The following is a 26,427-nucleotide window of genomic DNA, read 5'->3' as shown; positions in this document are numbered from 1 at the left end:
GACGCTGAGTACATGAGGCCCGAACGCGAGTGTCAGTGACTCATGCAGTGAGTTCAGTTTTACGCCGCACTCAGAAATATTCCATGGCAGTTACACGGTGTCAGTCTGTAAATAATCGAGTCTGAGACAGACAGTCAAGTGATCAACAGCATGAACATTGATCTGCGCAACTGGCAACCTACGACATGTGTCCGCCAAGTCCCTTGTTGAGAATCAAACCCAGGTTTTGGGTGAGACAAACTTTCTCATCACCCACGACTGATTCTAATCGTTCAGTCCTGTACAAACATGTACTGGCCACGCCCACCGCTTGCTGCAAATACAGCCTTCAGCTACCTCAATGGTACAAGAACCATCAGATGTATCATATGGTACATTTCTGTAGTATCCCCTCTCAACCACCCCAAAAGAATCCTTGGATGGTCATAAGCCATACATATATGGCTTCATTACAGACAGCAGAATATATCATACATCCAACAACTTCCACCTGAGATTTGTCAAACGATACCTACTGGCAAACAAGGACAAGTCAGTGAGTCTCACCACCCGATCCCGTTAGTCGCCTCTTACGACAAGCATGGGTTACTGAAGGCCGTCAAAATTGTAACCCGATCCTTCGCGGGTCGAAAATCAGTAGTGCAATTAGCTGTTGTCATAGTAGTTAGCCGTGCTTGTTTTCTGTGTTTGTGTTGTTGTCGTTGTTCTTGGGAAACTACCAACAAGAGATCCATTGTGGCAATCGATGTCACTGAATATCAGCAGGTGCACATTTATTAGTCGACATCGGATCGATGGACAACCAAGTTCATTATTTTCTGTGGTCCGCCGTAAAACTAGAAATGGGTTATTTCCCTTCAGTCGATACAACATGGCTGTGCCTGAGCGGTTAGGGGTTGTTCGCGATGAACAAACAGGTTATTTCGACTTCGAGCGTTTATTCAGAGACTGATTGTGTGATGCATGATGCAAAACACCCAGCATATAGATAAATTGTGACGATAACGTTTTCTGGCAGTAGATTTGGATGGGGAACAATCAAAGTTCCACAGGCACATGTGATGATTTTTTTTCTGGAAAGTTAGAAAGTGAAATATGCAAGACAAGACAAGAATAGCGTTAAATGTTTCCGTTGTAAAAAGTACCAGTTTATCAATAGTTTTCTAGCAGACATACTGAAATACTGTTATGCTTCTGGGAAGTGATGTTTTGGTTATACTCCTAGGCCAAATGTAGAGATATCATGAAAATCAAGGTAATATGATACACCCAGCCTTATCACCCATACTGCATATCTTGACCATGTTGAACACCAGTGCTTGTCACCACACATTAGACAATGTGATCAATTCTCAAGCAGTTTTTTTATGAACATATGGACACTGTTTCAACAGTGAACTGAACCCAGTTAGTTTTTAGTAACCTGATACCTCCTCTAGCTATTTCCACATCAACAAGAATTTTTGGAGGGTGGGAGGTGTCACACTAATTACTGAATAACATGTTTACTGCTGCTGAGAGATCCTAAAAGATAGGCACTTTTCTAGTAATTGGCCTAGGACTAGTTATTAGAAATCATGCATAGACTTATATAGTGTAACATATTTCTGACCATCTAAGAATGAATTTGTTTGTCATTGTGACAAGATGATCGATGTTCTAGGTGTTACTTACTAATTTGCACTGGTTCGGAGTTAAGCAGTATGTACAGAGCCCCGTCATATGTCAGGGATATTGCTAAACGTGTCATACACAACAACCAACTAAACAAAACAAATATACAGTGGGCTCTTTAGTGTTTTGACATGATTATTGTGTATGATTGGATGTCGTTAACAAGATATCTCTGCTAAAATAACTTAAGATCTCCTGATTCTTTCATATTATTTTTTAATCATAGGAGGGATCAAAATTAAGGTATTTTTCCAAGTGTGCCTCACGTGCACTGTCATAATTTAAGTGTGCCATTTTATTTTTAGATGTGCCATAAATTCATGGTCTGTTAAAATGAACTTCTAAACATTTCATGACTTCAGGTAAATGTAGAAGTTGTAATTGTTACATTTACTAATAAATCATGAGTAATAAAACAATGCTTGGTATCTACTTTTCTTAGTTTACTGTCCTCAAACTTTGAAAAGACACTGATGATTAGCTGTCTGTCTGACCTGTACACATCATCATTAGTCATTGTTCATAATGTCACTTTATATCGTGAAAGATAATAATGGTCCAAACATTCATTAATACACCTTCAAACAAGTCAAATGTGCTATAAGTGCATGCTGATAAGAATTAACTGTGCCATTTCACTCTTAGCCGTACCATATGTACAATGGCACTAATAATTTCGATCCCTTCATGGGTTCTCAGTTCCATACATTTTTGAACAGCAATATTTACTCGCTCAATAACAGGGTATGTTGCATTTATAACCCAGACGGATGTTTTTACTAATGGCTAATGTTGATATTGAAGTTATTTTTCATAAGTTAGTGTGCTGATTTGTAGTTGTTCATGGCATGAGATATGTAAGACCAAATGTTTCTCAAGTGTAAGAGAACCCATAATACAAGGATAATGAAGTTAATATTAAATGACAGATAAAAATGTTTTCGATAACATACAGTGCCTTGTTGCCTTCCAAATTAATGCAAGGGCAAAAGGCAAATCCTTTGCGAAAATCAATTTTCTTTGTAATCTGTTCTGAAATTAAGTTGTTTTGGGTGGGTTTTTTTACTAACCAATACACTTTGTTAAGAAGGACTGTCAAATGACTATGTTCCACTATGCATTTGATTTTACCCCAAGCTACAGGGGTGTCATTGTCTTGTCTTGTGGTACAGCTGTTATGGTAAATATTGTCTCGATGTGATTCCTGTGAACAATTTTGATACTGACTTGATAGTGGCAATCTGATTCTGTCTTTCTAAGCAAGACCCTGGTGCAAATCTGCATGAAATATTATATGCTTCAGCAAAGCACATGTGTCATGATCTAATATGATTTACTTCATGAGATATTTTCCTTCAAATGCAAGTAATTTTGCCCTAGATTGTGCAGCTACATAGTTCCTCAAATGTGTAACAGGGTTATGGGTACAGTCTGTTCATAATTTGGAAACTATTTTGAAAAAGCAGTGGAACAACCTATAGCTCTGTCAGTCTGTGTTTTGCTATAAGTCAGAATCAAAATTGCTTGTAAGGATTCATATAGACATCAGAATATAACAGTTGGAGCATTTCAGTTTAGTGTGAGATCATGGTAAATCCATTTAGTGCACCTTCTCCTCATGAAAAATGTGTACTACTGTATCAACACACCTGACAATTGGGTTAGAATTGGGCTTCAGTTGCCCATGCTTGTCCTAAGAGATGACTTACTGAATTGGGTGATCAGACCTGTTTATTAGGTTGACTCATGTCATCGTATCCTGTGTAACTGCGTAGGGTAGTGGGGTACCTTGTGATAAAAGCGTTCACTCATCACACTGAAAACCCAGGTTCAATTCCTCATGCAAACTGTGAAGCCTATTTCTGGTGTCCCCTGCCATGACACTGCTGGAATATTGCTAAAAGCAGCATAAAACATTACTCACTCACTCACTCCCCATTCGTGCAGATTGATGCTTGTACTCTTGATCACTGGATTGTCTTGTCCAGACTATTATTTACAGACTGTCACCATATTGCTTGAATGTTGCTGACTGCTGCATTAGACAACAAACCAACCAACAAAATAGCATCGGTGTATTTTTAGTGGATAACGATGGCTAGCTGTATTGAATGGTGTCGTTCCAGGTGAGTTGTTGATTCCTGGGAGTCGACGACCTGACGGGTCATGGAGGAAAGCGAGGAGAGTAAAGGAAGGATATGTTCCTCAGGAGGAAGTACCCGTGTAAGTGTGAATGGCCCAGCCAGTGTATCAGTGTATGAGAAAAGGCCTGCCCAACCATCCAAGACGGGCTAGATTTTTTATGGGCGGTCAAGATTTAAAGCTAGCCTGCCCAATGCTTTCATAAGAAAAATTGTAGATGTTCCCTACGTCTGAGTAAATCACCATATCTTGGTGTCTGTCTTCATGCCTGGTCTGGTTCATACTATTTGGGCTGGTAGCATTCAGAAGTTACTAGACTGATGTCTGCCTGGCTTTTGGGTTTATTTCATACACTGGTTATCAATGATTATAATGACAGATTCTGATGTAGGTGACTTCATCCCTGGTCTAGTGCATGGTCATCTGTTGACTGGTGATTCAGTCCGTATAGTCCGTTTGGCTCAAATGCGGATTGATGTATTGCAGTGTAACTCAAAAACTAATAAACACAACGTAAACACTGATCATAATCAGAACATCATTCCAACTCTGTCAGGCTTTTGCTGATTTTTTTCCCTAAATAATAAAAAAGGTGTATAACAATTTATCATTAAAATATTGACACAGTTCACTGTTTATTATGAGGGAGGAGTGCAGAGAAAGGCACAACCAGGTGTTCAAGAAAAGTGCCGAGAAAGTTATTTCTTCATGAACCTGTACTGTGCTGTCTCCATGCTTTCTGGCTGTCCCTTTCTCTGCACTACTCCCTCATTACAATCAATCTCAATCTCAATCTCTTCAATGCTTCTTACTTACATCTTTCCCACAATCAGTCTACCAGTGTTTACAATTAAGAATAATGCTCAGATTCTTCTCCATATTGTCATAAACTTGAATGTTAAATATAGAAATTATTGAGGCCATTGATCCAAATACCACAGATTTCAAAGATTACAACCCAGTACCCGCTTCAAATACTACACATGCCAGATTCTTCACATTTACCAATACACACCTCACATTACGGCAGCCATTGAAGCCCCGCCATGACTACAGACGTACCTCTACCAGTGTGTCACATAGCTGGAATATTGCTGAGTGTGGCATAAAAGTAAATTCACTCGCTCACTTTCCGATAAGTTGGTAATAAGTATGGAAAGATTGAAGTGAACACATGCAATGAAGATTCTCTGTTTCACATTTGAACCCCAGGGGGTTGGGGTAGCCTAGTGGTTAAAGCATTGTCTCACCCTGGTTTGAATCCTCACATGGGTGTAATATGTCAAGGCCATTTTAGGTTTTGCCCACTGTGATATTGCTTGAATATTGATAAAAGCAGCGTAAAACCAAAAAGTCAGTCAGTTTGGAACCCCACAGATTGTTGAGAAGATCCAGTTTGGATGGCCTCTCTTGGCACCATATAGTTGGAATATTGCTGAGGGGCATTAAACAACAAACAAACAACCCCAGGCACTCTTTCTTGATATGTCTTGTTAATACTTAGGTGGTTAGAGTTATGTCCCTTTGATTTTCAACTTCTGATAATTCAGCTCAGTCGATAGCTGCCATACAAACATGAGAAAATTATCAACAATGATACAATGTATATCAAAGTAATAATATATGTCTAAGAAAGGTAAATTTTAACAGATAGCTAACTTGGCATGTCTGTTTTGAGTCCAGGGAGTTTCATTTGTGACTTGGGGGTCCAGAGCATCAAATAAGGGCATCAAGTTGACCATACACATATTTCTAAGAATTACTGATGTCATGTCGTTTGTTTGTAGTCAGCACCTATTGCTATGGCTTGGGTGGGTTCAGATTTTCTCAACCCATGCTTACCATGAAAGGCGACTATGCTTGTCATAAGAGGCGACTAACAGGATTGGGTGGTCAGGCTCGCTGACTTGATTGACACATGTCATTGGTTCCCAGTTGCGCAGATCGATGATCATACTGTTGATCACTGGATTGTCTGGTCCAGACACGATTATTTGCAGACCACCACCATATAGCTGGAATATTGCTGATTACGGCGTAAAACATGTATGAACATAAGTACGTATCTACGTATGTTCGCATGTATATGTTGCCCCACTAATACCCTTGTGAATGTTGTAGATATGAGAATAAAGGTGTCCAGTGGATGAAGAGTCGTCCTGACCATCCAATCGGTCTGTCTCCAGATGATGTAGAGAGACATCAACAGGCCAAGGAGGGAGAACTGCCCCAGGCTCCTATGTCCAAAGCAGCCAAGAAAAATGCCAAAAAACGAGAACGAAAAAAGATGTTGGAACAACAGAAAGTAGATGAAGTTTTGAACTCAGTAGAAGACATTCATATTGCTCCATCGTCCCCATCCAAATCAGCTGAAATGCCAGAAAAGAAAGACTCTAAATCAAGCTCCAAACAGAGCAAAAAGTCCGAGAAGTCCACAACGAAACCGGAAAAGCAAGACAATAAGGTGCAAGTGGAGTCAGCACCAGCGACAGGCCCATCCAGCACTGCCACAGATACAGTGAAGAAGATCAGGAACCTGAAGAAGAAGTTGAAACAGATCCAGGAGCTGGAGGTCAAAGCCAAGGGCGGCTCTGAGCTGAGTCCAGAGCAGAAGGAGAAGCTGACGAGGAAAGGGATACTTGAAGAGGAACTCAGAGCATTGGAGGATGCGTCATGACAACTAGACTTCTGAAGGAGGGACCGTCAGGTTAGGATTCAGACAAGTAGAATTTGAATTGTAACAACAAACTGTTTAAATCATGACAGAAAGACTGCTAACTAAGCTGTTTTGTGCTGTTTTCAAGTCAGGAGTATTGAGAGAAAATATACCACTATTTGGTCACACATTTAAATACTATGAAATAAAAATGTTAATGAAATTAAATAATCAATAATGAACCTGTTGAAAAAACTGCCAAAAATAAGATTGTATGGAATGAAAAATAACATTTCTTTCAAAAAAGGGTCCAATGAACAGTGATTGGCAACGTTGTGTTATATCTTTACTTGAAATAGCAAGTTTGTGTTTGTAAAACACGTAAGTATAACACACAGAGGTTTGAATTTAAAGCCATTATTGAGACACATATCATATTTAGACACAAATAAATTTATTGTTTTACATTTTTAAACATAATAAACTGTAGATATATTTTGAATGTGATGGTTAATATTGAAAATCTGCACAGTTAACATTGTAAAAAGATACCAGAGTATTTGATTGGGTACACCACAAAATATGCTGTCATCAAGATCAGATAGTTTAGTTACATTTCCTCCCTGGCAAGACCAAACCTCCAGTGGTTACTGTTGATGAAGATCTGCTTTTGATGAGATCAACACAAAGAACTAGGTTCCGCTGTGTTAGCAGTTTACTGTGGAGAGGGGTGATGAGGTAGCCTTGCAGATATCTCCAGGGCATACATTCTGATAAGTCTCCACTATACCCTGGATGCATCTACGGCCCTGCCCTACGAATTTATTACCTCCCTTGGCTGGCTTTTTACCCAATCAGGTGTCTATGCTAGGAAGTTGAGCGAACTTTTCGCAACTTACTTTCCCTTTTTAAATTACCTAACTGATTAAACTTGACAGAACCAATGATGTAGAGGTACTCTGAAAAGGTAGAAAGGGTTTGTGCATGTATTTTTTTTAAGTTTCGGACCTGTCAATTTGTCTGCATGATTTCCCTCAAATCCAAGTCGCACTGCAAACAAATTTTCGCAGTTGCAACTGCTATCTTTGTTGACACTGGCAAGCTCAGTTGTAACGGCAGCTTAGCCGATTGGTTACTGTGAGAATGCGGAGCCAGCTAAGGGAGGTAATAAAATTAACTGTCCGAGTCATAGATACATCCATGGTATAGTGGAGACTTATCAGAATGTATACCTGGAGATATCAAGATCTTACTAACTCACTGTGGAGAGGTCCATGCTAATAGTTTCATGGTGGTAAAGACAAGCTGTAACCAGTGTATGAAATCAGCCAAAACCCAGTCAGACATCATGGTTGGTAACTTCAAAATGGTACAGGCTGAAAATAGATCTAAGCAGACCAGAGACCAAGACATGGTGAAGTTACTCTGATGTATGGTCCTTTTTTCATACACTGCTGTATCACTTCAAACTGTGTCCCTCACAAAACTAACAATCCATGGCATAACTGGAAGACAGTTCCAGGTAGCATTAAACTCATTCATTCACTCACTCAACAATAATCACAAAAAATGATTCATATGAAAGCTCACTGATCTACTATCAACTATATTCTTAATATGAAATTATCTTTCATGTCTTTCAAGAGATGAACCATACTGATAGAGAAACTTGTGACCATAGTCACCTTCATGTTCATTGTGTAGTTTTAACTCTTGTGTTAATGAAAAAGTTGTAAAGATGATTGGATGGTGTCATACTTATTTAATGGTTCCAAGTGACTAAACATCAGCAGCTGACGCAATCAACAAACTACAGGTAAACAAGGATAAGTTGAACCAGTGCATGGCAATGACCAACCCCTTTTGCTTTGTGAAAGGAAGATCAGATGTAGGCTAATGCACATGCAGTGCATGATGATGAAATTGTTTCTGTGCGTAGATTCACACACCTTGCTCATAAGACTCTTATGTGGTGGTTTTGTCAAGTCAGTAATAACACTACACTGTTTGTGGACAACTTAGGGCCTCGCTCACAAGTGCAAGTGCCAGTGGACAGCACTTATACGTGGTAGTATGGGTTAACTGTTGGTGCTCAACTTATCCTTGTTTGTTAGTATAACTAGTTAAGAAATTTTCTGTAACAAATGAAATGTATTTTTTTATATCACAGGTACCAGGTGGTAAATACACTTGTACTACAATGTTTAGTTCATCTGGACAGCCTAGGGTCCAATGGAGTTCTGTGTTGTACATCTGTCAGTCTATTATGTTCGTTGAAGAGATGGCATTGAATCAAAATTTAGTGTCCCATAAAACAAAGCATAAAAAACATAATCTGCAAAATCTGCTTCTAATTAACACAGATAGTATGATTGTTAAATTCAGGAAGCATCAAGTTTTGAAAATATTGAGAAGCATATTTCAGTTTTCAGTCAAGACCCGTTTTTAATATCATTAAAGACATTAAAGAGCCAAAGTAAAGCATACTTACTTCAGATTTCTAGGTAGGGCCATGTTTTGAACAGATGTCAAGAGCAATGTTTTTCTTTCAGAATAGTAGAATCAGTCATATTATGAGCAAACACCCGATAATTTTCAACAAGTTGCCATCTTTGTTTATAACAGTTGGTTGGCTTCTGAAACAATGCCTCTGCAGGCTACATATATGTAAAGTGGGTTGGGTTGGCGGCAAGCATGTGTAAGTTTTGCGGACCAAGTTGGTGTGATACTTCTTTTTTGTTTATCATGGGTAGCTCATTTGGTCCAGGTCCAGGTCCAGGTCCAGGTCCAGGTCCAGGTCCAGGGCAGTATTACTCACTGTTGTGAATCTCATAAGAAAGAGTGGCTGTGGGTAGCCTGGTAGTTAAAGCACTTGCTCGTCACATGGAAGACCTGGGTTCAATTCCCCCACATGGGTGCAATATGTGAGGTCCATTTCTGGTGTCCCTTTACCCACAATTGTGCGTCTGATAACAAACAGTGGCAATGGGGTAGCCTGGTAGTTAATGCATGGGTTCAACATACGAAAGACCCTGGTCAAATTCCCCGCATGGCGTCCAATGTATTAAGCCTGTTTTGGTGTCACCACTTCCAGTGATATTGCTGGAATAAATATCGCTAAAAACGCGAAACCTTACTCACTTATAACAGAGAACAGAAATTTAAAATGGTACAATGAGGCTAAAGTTTCGCATGAAGTTAAGTGTTAGCTGAACATAAGTTTCAAGTGATGATTAACGATTTTAATATCACATGTTATGGGTGGATCCAAGAATTTTGTAAGCAGTGGGCGTGCAGGGGGTTTGAACCCTCTGAACCCCCTTTGGCACCATCCATGCAGAAAATTAATCTTCAGAGTGGTTCTGAGTCTTGTTTTTAGGGGTGGTGGTGTGGTGGTGGTGTTCGAACCTTCTGGATCCACCCATACACGTTCATTTCATGCAAATGACAGGAAGATGGGCATGATGAAACAAATTAAAAGTGCAAGAAAGACATACATATTTACATACATGTTCATTCTTTCACTGCTTGAAATATGAGAATGTCGTTGGTAGTGTTACATGGATAAGATTTGTTTAGTGACAAAAACATTGTCCGATGTAATCCAGAAAGTATGTTCGATGTTTCAGTCGTCAAGTACATTGTTGTACTGTCTGTATGTCTTGTACTTAGAGACCTCAGTCAACATTGATGTCCCATGATATATACTGCCTGGGACAGCTGTTCTTTGTTTTGTTATAATCGTGGTGTTCTTCATTTACAATCATCTAAGACACATATACTGTCAAGTAAACTGAGACAAAGTAAAACATTTTTGCAACGTTTGATTTCTGTTGTCTGTCAAAATGTGGTTTCTTTACTGTCTACATATGCCATAGTTTGTCATGGAGAGTTGTTTCCCTTGCCTCTTGCAGTATCTGCTTTTTTTGTTATTTATACATTATAATCGATCATCAGAGAGGTAGTCATGTTTATCGGAACATGTCCTGTGAGACGTATGGGACTTTCAGTTTTGCTACATCAGGGTCCACTTGAACAAAGCAATTTTAGCACTACAACTATCTTATGCCTATATTGGAGAACGGGCATTACAATAACTGTAGCGCTAATATTGATTTGTGCACGTGGGCCCAGGAATGTGTATCTATGGATCTGTCCGTCTGTACCCTAGTCTTTGGTTAAACAATATTTGATTATTGATACATGTACAGTCTGCCCACTTTTGCTCTAAACATGGATAAATGTGACCTCAGCTGGCACTAGATGTTGCTGATGTTGGGTGCTCAAACAAATCGCCATCACTACTTCCTATGTTAAATGGGTGCTTTGTTACCATAGTGGTTAGATTGTTCGCTCATCACACCGTTGCACAGGTTCAACTCCCTACAAGGGTTCAATGTGTGAAGGCCATTTCTGGTGTCCCTTGCCATGATATTGACGGAATATTGCTAAAAGTGACGCAATACCAAACTCACACAGACTGATGTTCAAACAGTACTAGCAATACTGCTGAGTATTCAAAGCCCATTCATTTGACTGGATTTTGAAATTCGAACTGTCAGCTTGTGGGTTTGTCAGCGTCGACTGAGGGTTGTAATGCAAACCACAAGACCCTTTCCTCCTGACGTATTACAGTCCATCTGACTGAACTGCAATCCAACTAAGAAACTAATAAACATAACATTCTCCATGAATCACTGATCATAATCAAAACTTCATACAAACTCGGTGAGGTTCAACAAATGTTTTGCTGTTTCATGAATTATCTGCTGTGGGTTTACAGGAAGTAGAGTCTGCATCTAATTGATGAAACATGCTTTGAAAACAACTTACAAGAATCATGACAACATGCTTCGGATATATTTATTTACAAATCATACAGAAACACCACATACACATACTGATCAACAACTATACTGACCCAACATCACAGAGTATAATTTATATTTGAACCATGGTCCCCATCCACATATCCTCATACAGAAATACGACAGGTCTTAACTTTATGAAAATTTAATGGATCAGGGCCTACACCCAATGATCTAGTCTATAAGACTACGTCACACTGAAACTGTCTTTGTTAGCCGGACACATTTCCTGGTAGAACAACAAATTGTTTTCAGATAACTTGGGTGTTCATTTATTATTAAATATTACAAGAAAACATTGAAAAATACAAGCTATGATATGTTTTTCAATTTCAAAGATACATACCAATTTTGAAGTCTGACATTGTTCAAAGATTGCCTAAGATCTTCCAACTCATCCAGATTCAACTCGCACACTGAAAGCTGTAGGCATTATTATCCCACTGAACCACTTAATTTTCAACTCCCACGGGAGTATACATGTTTACATGTCATCTTAATCCAAAATAGCATTCCCTTGATACACTTGCAGGGGTAACTGGTGTCAGTACGTCAACATGCTGTATGTACAATTAACACCATGGACCCATTCACAACAACAGAAACATTACCAGAACAGAACAGCACAAACAGACTCTTAACATGGGCGTTCCATACTGTACATCGATCACTCAACTGCAATATTGTATTTGTGAATAATTATTCATATTTTTTATTTCATTGCAAACCACATTTTCTACTCACTCATCTTTGAGATCTAAGCAATGTAGGACCTCTCACACGTTGCTAAAATGGCTGGGGACACCATAACAAATCTTCAATGGGGAACACAGATTAAATTTCCAAAACTCTGAGAAGTAATCATGTTCACACTTGATTACAAAATTTAATACCTGACTTAAGTTACAATTTGTTATTAATATATTTCTTGTTTAATGGACATTCTAGAAGATGGTGAGTCAAATGTGCAACATACAACTTCATGGGTTACAACTTCTTGTTTATTACATTGAGCGACATTTTGATGTAGATTCTTTCTTTCAACTCTCAGTAAGAATCTACAGTGAAACATCGCTCAACGTAATATACCAGAAGTTGTAATCCACAAAGTTGTATGTTTCATATAAATATATTTCTGTGACAAGGACTGGAGGTGGCAGAGACCTTGTTGAGTACTCAGCAAATTGCCTGCTTACATATCCCACATCTTGCACATGGCAGGTATGTTGAGAACTGTCCCAAACACTTGATTCATGGAAGCACCAGCTGAATCAGTTTTCTATTCACCTGATGGAAAAAACAGCATGCATGTTACTTAGATTTACTGTTTTCATTTATTTGTTTCTTTGTATGATAAGGTGTGTGCGGTTTAACACAATCATCCAAACTCTGGAATATGAATATGATAGTGGTCTGTAAATGATCAAGCTCAGATCAGACAATCAAGTGCTCGATATCATGATCTCCAATAACTGGGATATGATGACGTGTCAAGCATGTCAGCAAGCCTGACCACCTGATACGGTTAATCGCATCTTGCAACAAGCATGAGTTGCTGAAAAACAATCTAATCCAGATCTTCATGGTGTCCTTTAGTACTTGCAATGCAATATGTTTCAATATCATTTGCTACGCACCAAATACAGTTTCAAACTCATTGTTAGTGTTTCACAATTACACATTCCTATTCATAACCTGCAGAAAGAAAAACATCAAATGCCCTGACCAGTGAGTTCTCTGGTCAAAGGTCACAATACCTCAGTCAATCTTAGAGTTTGCAAAAATGTAATTTTCTGATTAAAATTGATATCTTATACTTATCCTGACTCATACATAAGCCAAATACCACATACAACATAAATTTAGTTAAAGGACCAAAATAATTCAAAAACTTATCACCATATTTGGGACCCCAGGTGCCTCCAGCCTCATCAGGCAATGAGGAGAGAGTAACAAGCATGGCTAATCATGTGACTGATTTGGCGCGAAAAGGGATCAAGGCTTGTTTGACTTCCATGGCTAATACATTGAGACTGACATGAGTAACAATATCAGTTACCCAGTATAACACAATTCAAACTTAATATTTGTGATGTAGTCAAAACTACTAATAACATTTGGATGTCCTTTATATTATTGTACATTAATAGTTTTGAGAATGTTAATTGGTCTTATAATTGCATCTGCATGACTTTTAAACTGTATGAATGAAAAATAGATTGGTGCCGGCACTCGCAGGGATTAACAAAACAAAATGGAGGATGCCGCTGTAGACGCTTTTTCTTGAGCTTGAAACCATTGAGCAACGTCTTCAATTTGGAACCATTTTCAATTCATCTCTTGTACTATCACATCTGGGTCCTGACAGTGGCCAGTGGCATTGTTTCAAAAGAAAGGAAACAGTAATTTCATTTCCTGAAACTATGTGTTTCAATGCGTGAAACCACTTTCACAATATATACAGGATATCATTTGTGTGCCCCTGTCATAGTATGTTTATGACACAAGTGCCTAAATGTTCTTGTGCGAGAGCGAGGGATGTACCAGCATTTAGGCACATGTCGTAAACATAGCTTGTCATGGGTACGAATATAATATTCTGTTTATTACCGAATTCATTAAATTGAAGAAATTAAACCCAAACATACTTTCAAACATGGACTGGCTACCCGCCACCGCTGCATGCAGAACACAACGTCACAGAAGAACCGTGACGTCATGGCTTTGTTCATGACGTCACATTACCATGACAAAGTGATATTTTGCCTTTGCCTTCGTGAAAAATATGAACCCTGATATGTTCACCCTCATAGGTAATAAATTGCAACACATACTGCAATATGTCAACGCATATCACAATATACTGCAATACGAAAATAATGGCAATATCCAACCCTACTAGTGGAGTAGGGACAGTGGTTAAACCTGTATCAGCTTGACGTACTTTTCCTGTAGGCATACTCCAGTGCACTTGATATTGTCCTCATGTCAGTCTCAATGCTCTTGGCCCAGTTCTCAACGTCACCAATTTCCTGGAAAATAAAACTGTTCTTATGGAATCCACAGAATTGTGTTCACAGTAAACAGTGTATGAAATATGCAAGAAACCTGACTAGCAATGTTAACAAATAGCGTCAGACCCTCTGATGAGTCCAGTTCATTCATCAATGGTCTGATGGATGTCTACCCAGCCCCTGTTGCTGACTGTATATTTGCCAATGATCCATGGATGTCTACCCATTGCCAGCCCCTGTTGCTGACTGTATATTTCCCAATGATCCATGGATGTCTACCCATTGCCAGCCCTGTTGCTGACTGTATATTTCCCAATGATCCATGGATGTCTACCCATTGCCAGCCCTGCTGCTGACTGTATATTTCCCAATGACTTTGACTAAACTTGTGATATGTGACACATCACAACTGTCTGCTGTTAACAATTTTACGTCTGTTAAAAAAATAATTCCAATGCTATTTATAAGAAACATTAAATCTGAAATGTGTCTTTAATTTTTATTCTGTGGGTCATGTGAATTTTCAATTGATCAGCCAGGCATCTGAAACGTACAGGACCCAATGTCCTGTCACAACATTCATGAACACTGTTGTAATGAGAACATTGAGCTAGACATCATGGTTGGTAACTTCAAAATGTTGCCTGCCCAAAATGTATTGAACCTGGATAGAAACCAAGATATGGTGACTTTACTCATACGTATGAAGTATATCTAACATTTTTACCAGGCCATCAGGCTTGCTTTAGACTGTCTACCTGAAATCGAGTCACTTGGTTGACAGTTATCATCATACCTATCAGAATTTTAGGAACGTAATCGTACTATCAAAAAATGTTATGAACACTATAGGGAGTGACAGTTTTGACTGGTACACTCACAGACATTCGGTATATGTATACTCATGAAACTTTGTCTTTCATAATTTGTGACTTTTTCCTGAAAAACTGCTGACAACATGGAGCTGAATTATGACCTGTAAGCAGGTGTAGATACTCACAAATTACCGACCCATGAAGGTCCAGTTTAGAATATTGACCTTCAGTAACCCATGCTTGTCACAAGGAGCAATAAACTTGATCAGGTGGTCAGACTCACTGACTTGATTGACACGTCATTGGTTCCCAATTGGGCAGATCGATGCACATGCTGTTGATCACTGGATTGTCTGGTCCAGACTCGATTATTTAGAGACTGCCGCCATATAGCTGGAATATTGTTGACTAAACTCACTCACTCACAAATTACCAGTTTGCTAAAAACAGAAACAACCAAGTCAATGTACCTAACTCAATCCCAGTGTTTGTTATAAGTATATTTGTAAACAACTCACTTTCAGAGCTGTATTGAAGTCTTCGACAAGTTTGAGCCATTGCATGGTCTGTTTGGAGAACTGGGCAGCATTTTCCTGCAGGATCTTGGTCTCTGTGTTTAATTTCTTCTCATTTACATAAGCCTGAGCAACACTGAAACATTATCAAGATACATGGATCTCCAGTTCCAGTTAATGTGTATTTTAAAAATCTTTGTTCCATTCAGAGGACTAGTGCAGGGATTGGGAAAGAGAACTTTGACAATGGGCCATTTTCAGGATTGTTAGCCATTTACTGAATTTAGAATGGACCACTGTCCTTGTAACAATAGTAAACTTCAAAATTTTAATGGGCTATTTTTCATCCTAATGTACAAAACGGCCCATGGCCCCTGCCTTCTCCAATCCCTGCTAGTGGCCAACATATTTCACTAGCACAGAGCATGTACATTTACGTTATATTATCAGTACTAATCAGTTCAAAAAGGTCATAAAATTGAAACCTCAAGAACTTTTTCCGAGTGAGAACTACCAGTATGAATTTTTGTCCTTCATCTTGTCCTCAGGTCTGCTGCATCAAAAAACTAGAGGAATACAACCACTGGCAGACAAGGATAAGCTGGATGGGCGCACAGAATGTGTTGACGAGCAGTAGGCTGTGCATAGCAATAAGCAAACCCATTTGGTTTGTGAAAGGAAGAGCAAATGTAGTGCACGTGCAGTGCATGATGATGAAACTGATTCCAGGCACAGATGCACACGCCTTGCTCGTAAGACTCCAGGGTGGTCGGTGTAGCAACTACACTTGATCACGGACAACCTTGGCTCACAATGGCAAGCACCAGTGGGCAGCACTCTGCATGCTAATATGGGTCAACTGTCAGGTTGGTGTTAAACTTATCCTTGTTTGCCAATACATATCTTTCACATGGATTGAAAATATCCTCTGATGGAAATTTCGAACAGTAGTTTATACAACAAACAGACATTACTACAATGTTTCTACTGTACAAAGTATGAATTTGAAAATATGAAAACAAAATAAGACAACCAACTACCAGAGCAACTACTTCCATGGGAAGCCATCTTACCCTGCATTCAGATGATCGACCAGAACATGGGACAGAGCCGTTGCTGCTACAATGGCATCCTTCTTTCTCCTTTCTGAAAACAGTCACAAGAGACAAATTAAACTCAAAACACTGATCATCTGAACTGAAGCACAGTGGAAACCCTCTTTGCTGGCAAGATTCTGATATTGAGGACACCAGCATTTTTTGCCAGTATACAAGATGAACCTGTTTAATTGCAGGACTTTTCCCTTTTCAACCTAAGGATGATCTTCCATGTGCAGTAAATTGTGTTGATAGTCATCATATTCTTCATTCATCAATCTAGCCCACTTGACTGTTCTAGCCGTCTTGACATGGTGAATGACTGACAAATTGTGATACAACAACAAATCTATAATGCAAGCGACTCATGACACTCACCAATTTACCGAACCCATTTAGGCCTATCCTTATTCATGCATCTTATATCAGGCAACATCAAAGAGTAACTTCTTTGAGAGGCATTTAGTAATACCTACGCCGAAATGTCACTTTCAATGCAATAAAGCTGAATATCCATAGAACATGTTTTCCTTCAGTATCAAAGAGCTTAATGCTGATGGTAATCAAATATGCTGCTGATACATGTTCAGCCAGTTAGCAAATCAGCAGGAGAGCCAAGATACCTGATGGTGTTATAGAGCATTAATTACTGTACAAACAGTTAAGTGGGCAGTCTCTGCTGTACTGAAATATGGAATAGACTGACGATGGATTAGCAGGCATGTGAATCATCATAAATTTACTACCTTCTGCCGGGATAAAATTCTAGTGCCGATATTGAAAGCATGACGGATTGGAGGGCTGCTGGTTTAGAGGGCTTCCACTGCTTAGATACAGGAGAAAAAAATTCTCACCATTAATACTACAGGCCTACAAGGTTAACTCAAGCCTCATTTAACACTGATGACCAGCTAAACCACACTCCTTGTTTTATCCGTTCAGAGATAAGAGTATAAAGTAATAACAAGCAATCAAGGGATCTAAGTGTCTCAACAGATTATTAAATAGTATGTGAGTCTAAAGGCATATTTTCACCTGATTATGATGAAAACAAAGTGGACCATCAAAAATGTGGTTCCTTTGAAACATCCCAAAGAGAAACAACTTCCAGCAGTTGTGCACACATTTGTTTTGGTTGAAGATTTTGTGATCAGATAATTCAGCTTAGCATTAACTGCAGATTTCAAAAACAAGTCTATGAGGACACTGGTGTCACTACTAAGGACCACTCATAATTTATGGCTAGGGGTGGTGGTGAAGATTTAAAATGGGGGAAGGGACAGAGACCAATTTTGTTCACATTTTGAGGTAGGAGCATGATCAGTTTTGTACACTCACTTCCTGGAGCGGTGTTCACTGATTCTGTACATGACAAGCAAGGGGGTCACTTGATTTGTATATCTGTAAAGACTTATCTGTAAAGCCCCTATCCACTCTAAAAACTCAGTTACCAGATAAGGAATATATATTCAGGTGATATTATTTGGTAAGAACGATATTTTAGGGGGGGATACGTGCGGAAGTCTTGACCCAACACCACCATCCCCTCCCCCATAAATTATGAACGGTCCCTAACAGTTATCAAGCAGGTGATGTACACATACTGAAATGTTCATCGACAACTTACAGACTACTTATTGTCTTATACACAAACAACTGAAAACAAGAAAAAAAACAACATCTGACTCTGAGAGACCCAGATGTGAATTGGTGAGGATCTCTGCAACTAATCATCACAACCTTGAAGTTCTTTTCTGGACTGCTGTCGAGCCTGGTGCTGCTTCACGAGATTGGACAACATAATTATCCTGAGTTAGCTCTCAAATGCACATTTACGTTGTGAAAATGGGTGGTAGTCCCGTAGTCGATTTCTGCTTCGGCAGACAGCCGGAAGTATCTAATTGAACGATACTACAATCTTAACGACAACTTCCAAACATCCAAAACATCTTATAATATATTTCGTCTAAATCGCACAGTGAGTCCTGTAAATGTATCTCATTATTTCTGTAAAACATATGTTATTATATCAATATATTTATTTGTCCTCTTACCATCATTATTTGCAACTTTGAGTTATAGTAAGATTACAATATCGAAATCTGAACTGCAGTAGTATTTTTACATTAAACTGGTTCCATCACTGACATTTTAAGGAGCCGGAGCCCAGTCAACATTGAGGTCACTTTTGAAACAAGCCAGACGAATGCAGTGAGTCACTAATTACATAGTATGTCCGTATACCGTCTCCAATGTTATCTGTATATTGGTTCACGCACTTTCTTCCCTATTTCCATGATATCCAAATAAGTATCTTGGACTCGTGACACATGACTCGTGACATGCAGCAACCGAATTTATATTGATGTAAAATGACTAAGAAATATTGTATTTCAAATGGACAAAAATAGTTAAGGATATATGTAATTTTTGAAATTATAAATAATGAACTAAACACTTACTGACGCACTGATAAAGTATCAATCATAAAAATACCAATATCCCTAACTTATTTTGTCCAGTATATATAAAGTTTATTGCATTGTTCTGACTGTATGTGAAGCTGTATGTATAGTATTGGCCAGCGTTCCACATTGGGACTGAAACCGGCTAAAAACCACTTGAACCCACAAGTCCTTATGGCCGACAACTTTTTCCTCCCCAATAACTAACGGGACTATATTTGAGAACTTCAGTAATGTTTAGTTTTCATCTCGATCGGCACATGTCTGTAAGTGAAACGACCACCATTATTGAGGAAACAATTTAGATTAGAGATTTTTCAAACTCACTGAAACTTGGCTCTTGACATGGATGTTGATTTTGTGGTAAATAGATAGATAGCCAGATAGACAATATTTTATTACCTTAAAAGGAATAGTTTTAAAAAGATGAATCATGAAGACCAGTCAGTCACTACAAATGAATTAAACTCTTTGACTCCGTTTGTTAGTTGTCATAGTTTTGGTTTGCAGTGAATTACGTATAGTGCAGCTAAAATATATGGACTTTATGTACACACATTTTGATCAGGACCCATAACTTTTGTGGTTGTGGGCGATTAAACTTTCGGTTTTTCGGGGTTAATGGCAAACACTGGTTAAGCTTCACCAGTTTCAGAATTCGACTCCACCCCGTGTTGCAGACGTTAGATGTTCTTCATGTGAATTCGTTCTAAACAATTTGTGACAACACATCAATACATGTTTGCATTTAGCTTCCTAAATAACACGCAAATGGCAGACAATCCGCGACACTTCGTAACTTCGTTGTATTTCTGAAAATGGAAAATATTCCAAATATGAGTGACGTTTGAAAGCATATATTAAACAGAGGTGAGGATTTTTACAGTATTGTGGGGTGAGAGTGGGTGCACGCTCCGAGGAATTTTAATGAATGAACTTTCGGGACAAAAGCGCAAGCACGCACGCGCGCGCGCGCGGGCACACACATACATGGATATCGTTCCGCCCGTGTGAAATTGCTGAATAGGTGATGAATTGGTTTTGCAAGTGAATGAAAGAGTCAGAATCGTTTCGATGAGCGAGCGTGGTTCTATGTAATAGAGTGGAGCCGTTGCAGCAGTAGAGTGTGTAGACGTAATGCACGATAGCTTGCCGTCATGTCAGCGCTCATGCCAGACGATTGTCTGTGAAGCCTAATCTCATCTAGAGATTAGTTGATCGCATGTTCAAGCGTAGCCACTTTGTCCCTGAATATATACAATTTTAACAGAAACAAATAATACCTCTTAAATTGAAAAGAGCCCCAGTGGGATGGGAGATTCAGAATCTGGGAACCTATAGGCTTGCTTACGCACAAAAGAATGGGTTGGGAGCATGGAAAAACAAAGCGGTTTAGAGACAGCCTGAGCGCTGTCTGCAGTATGGTGGAGAGAGTGCTTATGCTTCATTGTTCAAAGGATTATCGATTGTATTATCATCAAATTTAAGTGGATAATATCATATTTCGTTAACCCCCGCCGCGCGTTTAACGCGAAGTGGGATAACAGTATTAGGACCCGTACGTACGTACGAACTGGAACATCTTCAGAACCATTGACTACATTCTTTTAATATATTTGGTACCTAGGTTCACCACTGTATAAGAAAGAAAGGTACTATTTGGTCAAGGTCAGGTTTGGTGACCTACATTTCAAAGTCACAGAGAGACTTATCATGAGATATCTGAAGAATCGTTCACTGGATGTTCTTCATATTCGACACCAAGCTTCATCTAAGGGAGGCGCAGGGCCCAGTCGATCTTGGTGAAAATCAAGTAATTTTCAAGGTCATGACGACACTTTGACGATTTCACGTTAAGATTGACTGCAATATATCTCAAGAACGGTTCACTGGCTTTTCTTCATAGACTTGGAAGAATTCTCTGAATTTTTTGTGTTCCGGGTTTTTTTCAGAAGCAATTTATTTATTACTATTTTTGCATATTTCATACACCATGACATTCAGTCATGAGTCTTGACATTATTAATTTTGTGTCTTTGAAAACCTACAGATCAAGATATCAAGAGAGGTTGACTGGTCATGTGTTTGTTGACACGTGACTTCATCTTAAACTGCGACCTTCACTTTCACTACTTTTTAAGGTTTATTTGATAATTTGATACGTGGGATCGTGTCACCTTATAGTGACAATGCTTGTTTCAAACAATTATATTTAAACGGCAAGAAAATCGGAAGTGACGCTATTCATTTTGACGCATCTCATTTGGTTTCCTAAGCACTATATCCGGATCTTCGATCAGCGGATCCTGCACGCTGTAGGAAGACGATTCTTAACAGCTATATCCCGGAAGTCTCCGAGTAGTGCCGTTTAGATAGGTTAGACTATAATGGTCCTTTGTCTTTATTGTTGGAGTCCAAGCCGGAGAGTTACTGAATGTAAATTATATTTTTGTATTCAAGCAATCCCAGATTTTGCATTGGTTGGTTCAAATGGACCTTATTGTATATTGTTATGCTATGAAATATCGTGCATGACCCCATTGTAAACACACTGAAACCGCACTGCTGTTAGACGTATACCGCATTTAGGTGCATTGACAGGTTGGGGTGTGTGGGGGAGGGGTGAGAGTGTGAGAGATCCGTCGGCACGGAGAGAGCATGCGTGGAAGTTGCTAATGGTGTTCAGCACAAGGAACGCAGCAGTGAGGAATGCACCAGTTATCAGTCGCAAAGGAATATACCAGTAGATAGTACACCACTGAATATTCAAGGTCAATTAAACATTCAACACCTAGTTGATCGTCCATCTGACACCTTGGGACAAAAACAACATTGCAGCTGTTATTTTGATTGTCATCCAGAGACACTAGGTATTTAGCCAATTCCACTATCAGATTCCCGGTATCTGAAGATTTTTGTAAGGCTTGTTCCCAGAGGCGCCATGTGCCCATTCACGTCGTACAGTATCTAGAAATGTATGCAACGTTATGTAAATAATAATACGTGAATGTAATTAACTGTATGTAATTAACCTTACAGTTACATCACCACTAATTTAAGCTTTATTTTAACATATATAAAATACGCACAGATTGCCATTTGAATGAGAACAAAAACATCAACATTGTGCAATAAACACTTTTAACAGTTTTCACAATAACCATTGCTATATCTTACATAGATAGATAGATTAATAGATAGATAGATATAGATAGATAGATTACCATATTAAATGAGTGTGAATAAGATCAAAAACGTAAACTCTGCGAGTTTGCCAAACATAATTACGCAATTTACCAGTTATTCATCAGTATTAAATTCTCAGTCAAAACAAATTCTGACAAGAGCTTCGAGAAATAAACATGACTCCCTCATCGATATATGTTTCGTAGTCATGATGATTAACACCAAGATCGCTTACGTCGAGAGAAACTAATTAGTGTCTCACAAGAAAACAATTAACTGTGTTGCGACACGAGAGTCAGCCAGTGGGATAGTCGAATCAGAGAAAGGGTCGGTGAGACATATTACCTGTGTGTGACTAACCCATACACACACGCCTAGCGGAGCATCAAGGGAGACAACTGCGACACTGACCTCATTACGTTTAGCATGGCGGCTTATGTCGGGGCTCTGTGCCCTTGTGTCTACATTCTCGCTGCACTGGCGATTTCTAATGGCTTTAACTTGGACCCTAGATTCTCCGTTATTAAGAGAGGACCTGATGGTAGCTACTTCGGATTTTCTGTAGCCGAACATCAAATCGTCTCCGAGAGCGTCGACGGCAAACCCGAGGATTTACCCGTTCAGGAAAATGTGTAAGTTAGCATTGTGTACACAAGTTCGTGGGATGGTCGCACCCCCTATAGACGTGTGTGATAATATTTTATTTGTGCGCATCACATGCCTTAATATTTTTCTGCATGCATCTCGAAGCATGTGCGCTATTGTTGTGAGGTTGTTTAGCAAATGCTCACACAAAATGCCGGATCAGTTCACAGATGTCCCGATTCATTGTCAAGAGACAGTGTCAGGTGTCAAAGGTTGAAGTTCAACCTACCCGTGCGTGACAATGTTTGACCAGTGACCCTCAATCCCCTACATGCTGTTAAATGTTAGAAAAGAAAAAGTAGGGGTCGTCCTGTCACATTTGCATCATAGGTGTTTTAGATTGTTAGACAGGTAGAAGACAAAACTAGGAATAAGGTATCTTGAAATAAAATAAGCGCCGAAACTCAGTTATTGAGAAGTGCATCGGTAAGCGAATTTCCTTGATTTGTTACCTCAGCCAATGGTTGTGACATTTGGCTTAAGATGTCCACATGCCCAAAGAGGTTAATCCCTTCAGCAAGCCGACAACGTAAGGATGTCATCTGTGAGATGACTCCACACCCTGCTACAGTTTGTTCAGGTCTCAATACAGTCACAATGTATACTTTTACCTATACAAAATAATTAAGCTCAGTGTTGGTCAGTATATTGATATTTGAGTTTATAGATAAATATTAACATTTTTAATCAATGACACTTCAGTTTCATAGTGTGCCATCAGACCCTAATTACGTAACTAGATGTCCGAGGATGTTCCATTGCTAAAATTGCATTCTCATTTTCAAGTTCAACTTGAAGTTCAACATTGGTCCTAATTTACTGGTATTTTTATAATCTTCACCATTTCAAAATAAAAATTCATTTCACACATCTTTAGCCTCAGTCAGGTGCAGTATCTGGAAAGAGTTCCTTCCGTTCCCCCATATTCTTTCTTCTGCAGATTAGCAAGCAATACTAAGTGGTTCAACCCTATATGTTGTACTTCATTTGGGGGCTTTTGGTTATTTTTGTGAGTCCTCTAGTAATTGTTGTGTTAGGTTTTGTTAATAATTCTATTATGTATCAATACATGGTGAAATGGGAGGAACTTGAACCCAGTATCTTTCAGCAGCATGTGACTTCTGTAAATTCAACTGAAAACAATGTCAAAAGATCGGTTCTTTCAGCTAGATCCAAATGGACTGGGGACATGCTGCATATTACAGTGTAGGAGGAAACCTCTGTTTCCCATTATATGAGGACATAGACAGATAGGATCCTTGCCATAGAACCTGAAACCCTCTGTGATAGAGGGTAGTGCTTGATTGCCATTGACAGCCCATGTATGATAATTACCACGATTACCCCATGTCCAGCAAAGGTAAATTACCGTAATTAACTTGGGCCATGTAAGAAATCACGATGAGATAAGTCAACAAGGCATGGATAGTGCTAATGGCTTGTGACACACTTGGCGAGGTATGTCTGTAGTCAGGGAGGGGCTTCAATGGCTGCCGTAATGTGAGGTGTGTATTGATAAATGTGAAGAATCTGGCATGTGTAGCATTTAAAGCGTTGTAGTCTTTGAAATCTGTGGTATTTGGATCAATGGCCTCAATAATTTCTATATTTAACATTCAAGTTTATGACAATATGGAGAAGAATCTGAGCATTATCCATAATTGTAAACACTGGTAGACTGATTGTTGTGGTAAAGATGTAAGAAGCATTGAAGAGATTGAGTGAGTGAATTTAGTTTTACTCAGCACTCAGCAATATTCCAGCTATATGGCGGTGGTTTGTTAATAACTGAGTCTGGACCAGACAAGCCAGTGATCAACAGCATGAGAATCAATCTGCACAACTGGGAAGCGATGACATGTGTCAACCAAGTCAATGAGCCTGACCACCTGATCCCATTAGTCGCCTCTCACGACAAACATAGTTGCCTTTTTATGGCAAGCATGGGTTGCAGAAGGCCTATTCTACCCCAGACCTTCACGAGTCTATTGAAGAACAAATTCTACGGTATACATTTAATGAAATTTTCTGTTCAATCTGAAATGGACACATTGAGGACACACAATGTTAGGCTGTGGATGAATACTAGTATTTGAACTTTTGTAGAGTATACCAAGCACTTCTAAAACCTGCATACTGTTATCTTTGTAAGTACTGAATTATGTTTACTAATTGAATTTCAAAATTCAAAATTAATTATTTGAACGAAGAATTGATTTTAAAAATTTGTGATATGTTGGTAAATATATTGATATCTCAGTCAGGTTCTGTCATTTTAGTCATTAACATAGCAGTTACCAAGGTAACCACAACAGTGAATGGTGTCATGTTCAAATAAAACAGGGACAAGGACAAGTCTACAATGTTAACATTGCTCATGGTTGGTCAAGGTGACCTGTAGATCTTTGTTCATGGGGATGCTACAAGGTACCGAACATTTGGTGCATTGTGATTCAGTGTGACAGAGTTTAAGCATCCTGTCAATGGGTCAGATACTTATATATGTGACAGAAGTGTATTATTAGTTCTTTACTGGTCATGAGGCGCATGGGTTGATGTACCCTTGATGTTTGTTTATGATTCCTGAGCCAGACGAGTACATTGAAACATACCTCACTTGAAAGTGGGATACATTGAAAACAAGTCAGAAAACAACATTTTTGTGTAAGGTATGATAAACTGTGCCATTTTAAGGTGGCAGAAATTATTATTTTTCAGCGAAATGTTTACTGGTCTAAACATATTCAACATAGTGTTTTATGGAATGGCATCAGTCAACAAAATAGTTTTGAGATAGGCTTCAACTCAAAAATAAAAAATGTCGAAAGTCAAATGTATTGTGTTCTCATTAAGCATATAATTAACAGTAGGAATTTAGCTCTTCTCGTCGACTAGTGAAAATCCTATATGACCAAATAAGATTTCCTTCTTGACTATCACGTTTATTTATAATGTCGATGTGAACCGATCAAAGCTGAATATATCATGTACTAGTGAAATCAAAGTTAATTAGGATAAACACCATTCAAGTTCAAGTGAAAACTCTTTAAGAAACAAGAAATTAAAAACTCAAAGTAAATATTCTTCTATAGTGATGACGAACAATGAACTGAATTCGTGAATGGATTTAGTTCAGTGGACCAAATCTCTGAGTAAATTGGAACTGTCTTACTTCCAACAGGGCACAAGGTCGGAATTTTGATCCTATTGTGTTTCATAGATAAACACATTAAGAGACTGATATTATTTGGATATCAAACATTAGTCATTGTTCGTCTGTCAGAATAAAAATAGCCATTTTAGATGGCGGGATTGTTTCTCAATGGGCGCTAAATGATCAAACCAGGTAT

The 26,427-nt window shown here is 38.8% G+C and overlaps 3 protein-coding genes across 5 annotated transcripts in view; 2 read left to right on the top strand and 1 right to left on the bottom strand.

Annotated features, from left to right (window-relative positions):
* Nucleotides 1-852: 852 nt before the first annotated feature.
* LOC137256307 (partner of Y14 and mago-like) lies at nt 853-10,292 on the top strand. The gene is made up of 3 exons (XM_067794066.1): nt 853-917; nt 3,801-3,897; nt 5,938-10,292. Exons 1-3 carry the CDS (start codon nt 872-874, stop codon nt 6,491-6,493), a joined length of 699 nt encoding a protein of 232 aa, XP_067650167.1. The 5' UTR covers nt 853-871; the 3' UTR covers nt 6,494-10,292.
* A 1,026-nt stretch (nt 10,293-11,318) lies between these two features.
* LOC137255902 (biogenesis of lysosome-related organelles complex 1 subunit 1-like) lies at nt 11,319-18,705 on the bottom strand. 2 transcript variants are annotated; one of them, XM_067793487.1, is made up of 5 exons: nt 18,522-18,705; nt 16,758-16,830; nt 15,688-15,820; nt 14,285-14,372; nt 11,319-12,627 (listed from the first exon to the last, which is right to left on the bottom strand). In XM_067793487.1, exons 1-5 carry the CDS (start codon nt 18,580-18,582, stop codon nt 12,620-12,622), a joined length of 363 nt encoding a protein of 120 aa, XP_067649588.1. In that variant the 5' UTR covers nt 18,583-18,705; the 3' UTR covers nt 11,319-12,619. The 2 variants fall into 2 exon arrangements, with proteins under 2 accessions (XP_067649588.1, XP_067649587.1); XM_067793486.1 differs by lacking the exon at nt 11,319-12,627 and having other exon boundaries at nt 14,271-14,372; nt 18,522-18,693.
* Nucleotides 18,706-22,846: 4,141 nt separating this feature from the next.
* The window catches only part of LOC137255779 (integrin alpha-PS1-like), a 52,816-nt gene continuing 49,235 nt past the window's right edge, over nt 22,847-26,427 (top strand). For both annotated transcript variants that reach the window (XM_067793308.1, XM_067793309.1), the window contains exon 1: nt 22,847-23,064. In XM_067793308.1, coding sequence (XP_067649409.1) covers nt 22,859-23,064 — 206 coding nt within the window. In that variant the 5' untranslated portion in view covers nt 22,847-22,858. The remainder of the gene's footprint in view (nt 23,065-26,427) is intronic.

The sequence above is a fragment of the Haliotis asinina genome, chromosome 11, assembly GCF_037392515.1.
Source record: "Haliotis asinina isolate JCU_RB_2024 chromosome 11, JCU_Hal_asi_v2, whole genome shotgun sequence".
NCBI lineage: Eukaryota > Metazoa > Mollusca > Gastropoda > Lepetellida > Haliotidae > Haliotis > Haliotis asinina.
This window is presented reverse-complemented; position numbering and strand designations above follow the sequence as displayed.